The sequence below is a fragment of the Esox lucius genome, chromosome 13, assembly GCF_011004845.1.
Source record: "Esox lucius isolate fEsoLuc1 chromosome 13, fEsoLuc1.pri, whole genome shotgun sequence".
In the NCBI taxonomy this organism is placed as follows: Eukaryota; Metazoa; Chordata; class Actinopteri; order Esociformes; family Esocidae; genus Esox; species Esox lucius.
Genome location: NC_047581.1, coordinates 14,192,304 through 14,203,489, shown reverse-complemented (window position 1 = coordinate 14,203,489; position 11,186 = coordinate 14,192,304). Strand labels below are relative to the sequence as shown.

Sequence of the window (11,186 nt, the reverse complement as noted above, 5' to 3'; positions counted from 1 at the left end):
TGACTACAATGAAAGAAACCAAGGGTGTTATGTAAAATAGAAAGGCGCTAACCTGAAGTGAACAGCAACCTGCTTGGTGGCTTGGATCATTCGGCCGGTATGGATCTCAGGTCCCCTACGACTTTGTCGTGAGTCTGCGCAGTGAGTCTGGGTCGCAAAGGGTTGGGTGCAGTCACTACCAGAGAAGGAAGCGGAGTTTCCGGCTATTTGCAGCGGAGGGAGAGGATTGCTGACAGCGCGAGAAAAAAGCCTCCGGCTCGGGGGCTAGCAATTGGGCATCGGTAGTAATCGTTCTCATTCATATCGGGGGTAGGGCTGGTGTATTACGAGCCAAGGGTTCGCACAGCAAGTCCAGAGGAAGTTCAGAGTAACGGCAAAAGGCGGGGGTGACCCACCAACTACCGGCATGGCCAGGGACTACGATTACCTCTTCAAGCTGCTCATCATCGGTGACAGTGGTAAGCGAATAGCGGGGATGCATGACGGGAAATGGGCCTTACGAGGTTTTTCACGATGAGTCGTAAATTGAGGTCGAGGTTCACAACATGATTTTGTACTTGTTTTGGGATTATCCTTTAGTCTTCTTAGGTATGACTTAAAAATGCACACTATTTTTTGAGCAATCGGGGAGAGAGCGGTTTCATTTGAAGTAGGGCGGCGGTTGTGTGTATCGCAGACATGTCAGCGGCTCAGGCCGGATATCGCTTGCTGCAAGATAACTAATCGTCTACCACTGGGAATAATTTCATCCATTCTAAGAATCGTTATTTGGCGGGACATTTCGCTCACTAGCAAGGTATTACTCTGTGGCATGTATGTAAGGTTACACTGTACTGTAGCTATAAATTACCCCTTCTTACAGTGTGCTGCTATTAGCTAGCCATGTTTGCTAGTTTAGCAAGCTATTGCTAGCTACTTACTATATATTGGCTCGTATTGGCGTACTGTTGCCAAAATCGTGGAGTTTAATTAAAAAAGGTGTGGTTACTGTTTACCCAGTAAAGTAAGCAGTAGGTACTTGGGTAACTAACGTTTACTAGATTAGCCTCTTCAAGTTGTCAACAAATACTGAGGTGTTTCCTTGCTGCGAGTACAGTTGCAGTAGGTGGCTTATCAGTGGAGTCTGAATTGTTTCAGCATTAATACTGTTTCCTGTGGGAGTAAACGGTTTAGTTTTGTAGCTACGTGAAAGCATGTTAATATGGTAAGGCTGCATAGCGGTTTACAGTGAGCCTCGAATGATTCTAGATTATCCTCCTGCGTATAAAAATATGCAGGGATTTTAAATGTTCACTTTTAAGATCCAACAGAATAGGATGTATATGCTTTATCATACTGCTAAATGTGGTATTTCTAGCTCAATCCATTTTAATTTTAAAAGATTGTTGCATTCAGATAAAACAAAAAAAATAATCTGCACCAACTTTGGCAACTCCACAATCAAAATCCTTTGTTAGAAAACATCCATTGACACTGCTGATCCTGGCACTACCCCATCAGCTGGCTGATCACAATAGTGGGCAGAGCCGGCACAGCAGCCCCCCTTACTGCCTCATACACACTGGGGCCTGTGTCTCAGATGCAGGCTGGGAGCAGGATTGGCTTAGTGGTTGTGCTTCCCCAACCCTTCTAGACAGAGATTGTACAGTACACCTGTTGTATTTCTGATTCTAGTTGTACAGCAATCAGCCACCAGACTAGTTACACCAACACTGTTTGCTGTTACTCTTTTAGAAGCACAAAGCCCCCACGTTGGATGGTTTTTGCATCAGTAGATGGAAAAACCATTTTTGCATCAGTTCTGATGGAAACTTCGGATCTCCAAAGAATTACGAGTTGCAGTTTTTTGCCAGCGGCGCATGTCCTGCTGCATAGGATTGCCTGCTATCAGTTGCTAGTTGAGGTAAATCTGGTTTTGTTTGCATTGCAAAGTAGTGACCCCTCTGAATCCAAACCAGACCTAGATTCCTGGTGTTGTTTTTGTTTATTGAACACACCACTTTGTCCAGCCAGTCAGCCTCATAGTAGGGTAGCGTCAGACATTTGGTAGTAAAACTTTCCACGGCACTCGGATGCACACAAACAATGCAGAATCCATCACAGCCTGCTGCCAATGGGTGACACTGTCTATCATGGACAACCTGAATGCATAGTTAATCTAATTCTGATCGAAATTGATGTGCAGTAGCCTATTCAGATCAGAGGACATAATATTTAATTTGAGGGATATTAATCCAAGTTTTTTTTCTCTAAATCACACTGAATCGCAATTGCAACTCTTTGCCGTATCTTTTGGCCCTAGTCTGGGGTATCAACATTTCCAAAGATGGCCTTAGAGGGAATGAACATATCATTCTTTAACAGATACCGTTGTATGTAAAGTAAGCATTTGCCGTCAGTTTGTTTTAGCAAATCACACTACTTCAAAGGGTGACTCCAAATGGAGGCAAGACACCACAGAATATGCATACGGGAAGATGATTGGTTGTTGTATTAAGCGATGCACATTAAGTTACTCCCAGTCTTTCTATTTGCTAACGAAGGTCTAGTTCAACACGTTGCTCCATCAGGCTTCATGTTTTGACCTGAAATGACTTAGGAGATTACCTCATAGGTATCACTGAGGGCTGTTTTACCAGTCTGACCTGAGTTGGAAAACTGACCTGCCGGGTGGACAATGGGCCTGACCGGTAGCAGAGGTTTGTACAGGTACACCCTCAACTCAACCAGTAATTGATTATCGTTCACTTAAATAAAAATAGGTGGACTAGAAGAGTAGAATGTGTAGTTTCTCAGTGATTTTTTATTTTTTTTTCCTGACTTAAAACAGAGCCTGCTTAAACTATTGAGGTATGGTAAAGATTGCTATAATGTAATCTGGTTAAGGTAAATCTGACTTAGTAGGTGAAGCCTGACCAAAGTATCATCCTCTTCATTGGACATCAACCGACTTAAGAGTGGTAGGCTGATGACAGGTGACAGGGTTGTTTAAAAGCAGGTATTCCCAAACCTCCCCTCGGGCCTCCTGATGTTTCACATTTTCATTTATACCCGAAACTAGCTCACCTGACTCAAAGTCAACTAACCATCCAGCCTTTGATGTATTGAATCAGATAGGGCATTCTAGGTTTAGAATGTAAACAGTGAAACATCTCTGGGGGTGGAGAATAGGTTCAGGAAACCCTGTTTTAATGGAGGCGCCACACAGCACCCTTCAAACAGGTAAGTTAAACAACTCTCCAGTGTAATTATTGGTCAGAAGGATTTGTTAGCATTTATCCGCTGCCAGGCCCTATCATCACATTACCATCATGCATCGACAGATCTGGGATGTATCTGCCTGGACTCTGTTCAATTGCTGCCTTATCCTTCGCTACATATTACAGTCTGAGGTTCCCTCCACTGTAATCGTTTTGTTGACGTCAAAGTTAAGGGGAGTTGTGCAAAACAAAGCCAGTGACGCTGAAGCTTGGAGTTTGGGTCGCCTGGTAAATGTCAGTACTGATATGTTATGCAGTCATTTTCAACCTGGGATGTCGTGATCTTTACCTGACTGGCATCACTGTTGTCAGTCCTTCACCAGAGGCAGCAGACCGTAGCCTGGAGGGTTATGGTCATGATCTGAGAACAGCAGACCTGCAGAAATCCGATACATGGTTGTAAGCGTAGGCCTATGTTTACGAAATACAGCCCAATGTCGGTCAAATCAAGTCTTCCCTCAAATTAGCTTACTCCGAATGCTCAGAGTAGCCTAAATGTCATAATTGAAGAGTGGTATGAAATCCAATCTTCTGTTGTTTTTTTCCCCTCTCTTTTCTCAAACTTTCTCTTCGTTTTAGGAGTGGGGAAGAGCAGTCTCCTTCTGCGGTTTGCGGACAACACGTTTTCAGGTGAGAGTAAATGTTTCTCTCGATGCCTGGAGTCTGTTGTATTTAAACAGTCCAAGCTACACTATCTACACAGCGCCTTGGAAACTCACATAGCGAACCTCATAACAGCGCGTGTGGCTTTTGTGCACATGCTTGTGTGTTCGCAGGTAGCTATATCACGACAATTGGAGTGGACTTCAAGATCCGGACAGTGGAGATCAATGGGGAGAAGGTGAAGCTGCAGATCTGGGACACGGCAGGACAGGAGCGCTTCCGGACCATCACCTCCACGTAAGTACGGGCAGGAGCGACATGACAACTAACGCACACGCCGTTCCAACGCTTGTCAGCTGATGTTTAGGCGATGGAGAGCTGCAGCATTGGAAGGGCCCAGCCTTTCCTTTAGTTTGAGCAAGTACTTTTAAATACAACTTGGATTACTCTTTTTGTGAAGTGATGGAATTTCCAACAGACCCAAATTAGAGACATTCGTAAGGGTGGTTTTCAGTCCCACTAAATGACGGGACTGTGAAGGTAGCAGCTCCATCTCTCTCTGACTTGGGTGCCGTCAGGATGGATTTGCTTCAACATGCGGAATTCGTGCCAATGGGATCTCCTTTTTTTTATTTTTTTATCTTCAAGTCTCTTGAAGTCCGTTGTGTACATCTCCTACACGTTTGATTGTTTTCTCAGAGCTTTGAGGTAGATTTTGTTTTTCTGGTGAGGTGGCATGCAGTGGGGTGTAATTTCCTTTTTTTTTTCTTTCAGTTTTGTCACAAATTAGACTGAATTGGAAGACATTCCTCTCTGAATTCATAACTTTTTTTCTTTCCGCTGTTGCTGTTGTTTTCTGGACTGAGTGCATTCTGCAGTGGTGTGGTTGTGCCCAATGACCAGGCATTGTCCTGTCATTATGAATATGTGCAGTAATGAGTAGACAGGGTTCCTGAACAGGGATGTAATCCGTCCAGATGATGTGACTGTTACCTGGGTAACAAACGTCTGACTCACAATGCTCCTGCTTTGACATGGACACCACAGCATATTAAAATGGCATCTTTGACCAGGACTGTATCATGTCTCCGGTTTGCCGGTACTGTGAGAGAGAGGAGAGAGATGTTTTGCTGCTGGGTACATTAACTCAGTTTAAAATAACATTGAGGAGTTGTTGACAAGGAAAGGCGTTTTATCTAGTGTGTTATTCCCCAAAGCCCCCCAGGGAAATATGGCATTCTCCCCTGAAGCTGAGATGCTGGTTTTCCTGTGGGAATAGCTGTCCAACTCCACGGCTGTGTGAGGACGGAGGTGGGGAGTTCTCCTGCCCACTTGTTTTTGCTGATTGTTGATTGTGGAGAAGTAGAGTGGCGTGGCGCCTCATTAGGTCTAAGTCGATTTCAGGATAGAGATGCCTCACAGGGCCCTGTATGCTGGTGTGGTAAACCCCCCCCCCCCCCCCCCCGTCCCTCGTTAGTCACTGGTCAGCCAAGCCTGTCCTGTCTGTCTGACCTGTCTGCCTGTCTGGTCTACAGGGAACAGGATGACTGAGCTTGGCCCAGGTGACCGCTGTGTCTTTTGGGTTCTCCATTCATCTGGGCCCAGACACCCCGCTGACTGCTGTGTTACTGCTGGGCTGTGTTTTAGGCTTCTGTTGGTCCAAGTCTGTGGTATTCATATGTTTAATGCAGGTGGGTGGGTGTTGCGGTTAAGCCACCATGCCTCCTCTCTTTGGGGGTTTACTCTAACTTTCGGGGTGCAAGCTTCCATGAATATTCTTGCTGTCATCTACTTCCACCTCTGCCTTTTCCCTCCATGTACGCCCCTATTTTGAATCAGTGATTTTCATCGTCCTCTGTCTTTAAAAGACTGTGCTATGAGTGCTATCTCTGGTTTCCTGTCAGTTTCTGCATCACAGACACTCAACCCCTTACTGCCCTCATTCTGTTCCGTCAGACTAGACGACTGGGCCAGTGGTGCTTGTACTAGTGTAGGCTGCTCAGCCCCTCTCAAGCAAGGCTGAGAGAATGAATCACTGTTTCTGAAGCAGGGCTGTGGTTGTTCAGTTAGTGGAGATGATGTAGCCTGTGTGGTGGTATGTCACTAGGTATTCCACTACAGGCGCCCCATCTAGCTGGCAAATTAGTTGTGGCCAACCGAGATCACATTAGTACCCCACCATTAAACACAGAGTCCGCGTGTGTGTTCTGTCTGTGTCCAGATACTACAGAGGAACGCATGGGGTCATTGTGGTATATGATGTCACGAGTGCCGAATCCTTTGTCAATGTCAAACGCTGGCTACATGAAATCAACCAGAACTGTGACGACGTCTGTCGAATATTAGGTAAGTCCGTTCTACCTGCTTAAATGAACTTTTTCGTAGTACAGTTTTCACCATTGCTTAGGGCTGTATGAAATATGTGATGAAGAAAAGGTGGACAAAGTACTCAATAACAATTTTATCCAGCTTTGAAAATGTAATTAAAATAAGTCATTAAACTTAGTGGGAAAATAATTGTATTGGAGTCAAGTCTTGAAAGAAGAAAATAATGAGGAAGTGGACATGCCCCTTTAATGCAACCATCACATTCTGCATTGACAGGACGTCCGTTTGGTTGTTTCTATATAAATGTTTCTTTTTGAGTGGTAAGAACAGAACAAAAATAGGTCCTTACTGGCAGTAAAAGGTTTCTTCCGAACTTCCCTCAGTGGGAAACAAGAACGATGATCCCAACTCTAAGGTGGTGGAAACGACCGATGCTCAGAAGTTTGCTGAACAGATGGGCATCAACCTCTTTGAGACGAGTGCCAAAGAGAACATCAATGTGGAAGAGGTAGGTCTCTGATGTTATTCAAGTGAGGTAGGTCTCTGATGTTATTCAAGTGAGGTAGGTCTCTGATGTTTTTCAAGTGAGGTAGGTCTCTGATGTTGTCATTCTAGTGAATGATAACATCAGAGGGCACCAGGCGCCCTCTGATCTAAGTTGGGCCAGAGTTGAGGGGGACGTTGTCTTAAAGATGAGATCGTTGTTGCTGTCATGGAGGGAAATGTAAAGCTATTTTCCCCTTATCCAACACAAAGTATTTGTCTTTTCACCATGTTGTTGTTTTCTTCCCAGATGTTTAACTGCATCACAGAGTTAGTTCTAAGAGCCAAGAAGGAGGTGCTGGCTAAACAACAGCAGCAGCAACAGAACGATGTGGTCAAACTTACCAAGAACAGTAAACGAAAGAAGAAGTGCTGCTAGCGAACTCAACTCCTACTCACAAAAGACCAGCAGCGTCTGCTACCCGAGAACACACACAGGATGGGACTCCAAGCATCTAAATTAAGACCAGATTTAATACAATAAAAAATAAAGAGGTCCCTTTTGGACAAACAAATCATGAAGACTTTAAAAAAAAAAAAAATGTACAGATTTTATTAGAAGTAAGATCAAGTTTTATTTGGAATTCAGCAGATGGGCAATATTTAAGTTCCTTCTTTATTGAAGGATCTGTAAGCTGAAAACTGACCGCCATAATGCTCCAATTTCTATATGCATATACAAATATTCTTACATCAGTATCTATTTTCTCCTTCTCATTCCACTTCACACGGGACATTGAGTCATGTGAAACTGCACCTGAAGAGGAGGGGACACTTTTTTTTTTTTTCTTCGCGGGGGTGGCGGGGGGTGGGGGGGTGGGGGCTGGAGTCGATTGAAGGGACCCGGTGTGTAACTGAAAGCTGGATAGGGCGAGGGGGTTCACAAACTTTGTACATTTTTATTTTGACTCTACCGACACTTGTTTACCGTAGCTCATGCCAAACTCCTCATGAACTTCTGGCTTATTTTTTGACATGATGGGGTGGGGGGGAGAAACCCCAAGGATGATTGTTGGTAGGCAACCGTTAGCAATTAATTCAATGGACAGAACTGGTGACTTCTATCTTCACTTTGTTTCCATTTGTTTTGCGATGCTTTTCCTCCTTTCTCCTTGAGCCGGCCAATGACCTATTTTAGAGAGATGGTATGAGCAGTGTACTTCTCCCCTGGTCCTGCTTCACAAGTGGTCTGCTATCACCACTCACTGCAGTCTTATTTGTTTGTTTAGGTTTGCTTTTAAAGGACAACAAATCTTTCATTTTTTTTTTTTTTTTTTTTTTTTTTTTTTTAAAACAATGATACTGCCAATATGATTTGTTAAGGAACGATTTTGAAGCTCTTTGGTTCCCCCTGTTGAACTGTTGCCATAGAGGTCCACTGTGTGTGTTTGGTCCGGGCATGTAGAGCTGAGGTTAGTCACCTGGGAGTGAACCCGTACGGCTCTACTAAACCACACCGGCCTCTCTACTCCCATGCACCAAACACCCTCATATCAGCACTTCTTGCAGCCAGGGATACACAGCCCTTTGTGTTTGGTCACTTCTGGGGCATTTAATAATAGGATCATGGTTATCATCAGTGCAGGGGGGATTTAGTTTGTGCCAGGACAGTGTTGTCAGGTAATGGGAGGTTTGCTGTAGTCTGTGCAGTGACCCTGATCCATAGCAAACGTTGGTTAGATGTGGGTGTGTGTGTGTGCGTGCGTGCGTGTTCAGCATGTAACACTTTGTTTGAAGGGGTATGCGTAAGGTATCTGACATGCATTTAGTATTAATAAACCTGTCAAATATTTTCAGCTTGCAAAATGTTCCGAACCGTTAATTGTTTATGCCTGGTGGTGTCATTGTCTCTGACACGTCACGAACTTGTTGCCCGTTCAACTGAAGTGTTACTATCCAGTGTTTTGCTTGACTTTGAGTTTGTGGCAGACAGGCCCCCGTGACAGTTTCCTCCTAAAGGTCTACACGGGGGAGCATTATTAAGGAGGCAATGGGAATCCTGGCCTCAGCACTGTCCTGCACACACCTGGGCCCCCGAATACCTCGCCCTCTGCTTGACGATGGCTGCTGTAAGCTGAGGTGGTCATAATGTGGGGTTTGGTAAGGCCGTGGCCCTGAACAGACGACGTTCGGACCGGGTGTCATGTCAGTGCCAGAACCTGAGCGCTGTGCGATGCAAGCCAGGAAGTGGAGAATTCGTATCAAATCTCACTGTATGATTTCTATTAATTATGTGTATGTGTATATAAATATATTTGTGTGTTTATATTCGATATATAGAACATACACACATGTTCGCACACATAATTGCGCATGTGTTGACATGCCTTGTGTGCTATCAGCTGTGGTTTGCTGTACACTGGAGAAAAGACATGTACTATTCATTTTTCCCTACATGAATTTAATCAATAATAAATGTTTTAAAGGAATAAATATTTGACACAATGACTGATCTCTTGTCAATGATTTGAGGCTTGGTCTTGATAAACTGGTTTTAAACTTCTGTCTTGCTCTTTGTCAATAAAACTGTATGGAGGTATTGTACCACTTAAATGTCTCCTATAAAGCTGTTTTATTCTTTTTTGTTGACCACAATGAGGCTATGCCAACTATCAGTGTTCATCATTCTATTACTTAAGACTATGAATGCGCTGGTAAATGGAGTTTTGTCTTCAGACAAGCAAGGGTCTTTTTCTCTATATGGAAAAAGGCCAAAGTAAGAACATTACCAAGGCAGTTTCTTTCTGTTCCCATTTTATTTTTTCACAGTGGCCTCCACATATATAAACACATTCATTGGATGTACTCCTTTTCAAAAATGTTATAAAAATCACTTCTCATTGTCAGATTGGGTCTTTTTTTATCCATAACTAAAAATAGTAATTTGCTAAGAATATAAAACCATACTCTCAACCTTTATTTTCTACATCATAACGCATAAATATTATGCACCTCTTCATGACAGCTTCACAAATTTAGAAAAATGTTTCCTACAATGAGTATGCATATTCATAATGTGTAAATACTTCAACATACACACAAACATAACCTTTGTCCGACCTTGGAGCTTCATGTCATTTCTCTTTGTTTATTGTAGTTTGACACTGAATATCTACTAGGTCCGCTTCTGGGATCGGAACCTTCGGTGTCATCATGACATTGTTAATGTTCAGTTGACTGTGGCAGGGTAAATGTTTCCTCACCATTACAGGGTGTATGTACTTGGTCAGGAGATACAGGGAAGCCGTTTAAGTTCAGTGCCACATTCATTTATGAAGGCTAATTGGGAAATGTGTCATGGATGATCATCCACTAATGAGGTTGACAGAAAGCTACGTTTCCTACCCTATTGTGGTGAGTTTCTAGACAAATGAGTACAATGACAAAAACAACTGTATGAAGACCCTGCACAGATTCCTCAAATGATTCCCTATGCTCTCATCGTCAATGACCTGTTTCAAAGGTTCCAGGGATTTCTGCAACCCAAACAACGTCACTGGTGAATGACAAAAGGACATTAGGACACACACTCAGACACACATTAAGAACAAGTGAGTTCCAAAAAACATGGCCCTTGAGGACAAACAGTTGTCACCCAATGCAATCCGCTTTTTACACAGCACACACACACTCACACACTCACACACAATGCAAGATACAACTTTTCTGCCAGAATTCAGGCTGGTTAATACAATTGAGGACAGGAGACATATTTTAGAAAGAGTATTCAAAAGGATAATACTGTAATAGCACTACAATTGGTAACAATTATTTTGGACATAATGTAAAAGGAAATAATATCAAACTGTAAACACAAAAACTGTACGTGGATTACACATGAATTACCAGAGGTCCTCCAGCGATCTCACCTGAATGAGCAGAATGATATGACTTACATACCTGAAATGTTTTAGATGCAAGATGTTTCATCAAACAGAATGAAACACTGATTATGTTATTGGTAAAAATGTAGGTAGGTCCCTCCCTGTTTCATTCTGTTTCATTCTGGTAACCAAACTTTAAACAACTTTCAGTTGTGGATACATACAACGCTAGTGCCAACAGGACTTCTTCAGAACTTCTAGACCTGTGGCCACAAAATACTACAGAAATGTTTTGTTTCTTAACCAAGAAGACAAGGATATTAGAAAACGCACATTCTGGTCGGAGTTAGTATTATTTTGAGTTCAAATATCCTTTCACCCATGTTCAACCCACTCCTAGCTAAGCCTGCAGAATAACCTCTCATCACTCGATTCATAGGGCGCAGGCTAGCTGTGTGTGTTAGGCTTAATGCTAACTAAAATCAAGTTTCCAGTACTTTTCAGAGCTGACCAGCTCCTGGTGTTACACCCCTCAGATCAATACAACACCCCAGCTGATTAGATTACAGAGAGAAAGACAGACTTCCTTTAGCTGTGGGCTCAAGTGAAGGCAATGGAAGCAACTCTT

The 11,186-nt window shown here is 43.2% G+C and overlaps 1 protein-coding gene across 1 annotated transcript; it reads left to right on the top strand.

Annotated features, from left to right (window-relative positions):
* Positions 1–177: 177 nt before the first annotated feature.
* On the top strand, positions 178–7,253 carry rab35b (RAB35, member RAS oncogene family b; the record flags this gene model as incomplete). The annotated part of the gene is given in 6 exon segments (NM_001304082.1): positions 178–458; positions 3,840–3,890; positions 4,037–4,160; positions 6,085–6,209; positions 6,575–6,699; positions 6,985–7,253. Coding segments are annotated over 6 exon segments (606 nt in total). The 5' UTR covers positions 178–406.
* Between the last annotated feature and the right edge of the window lie 3,933 nt (positions 7,254–11,186).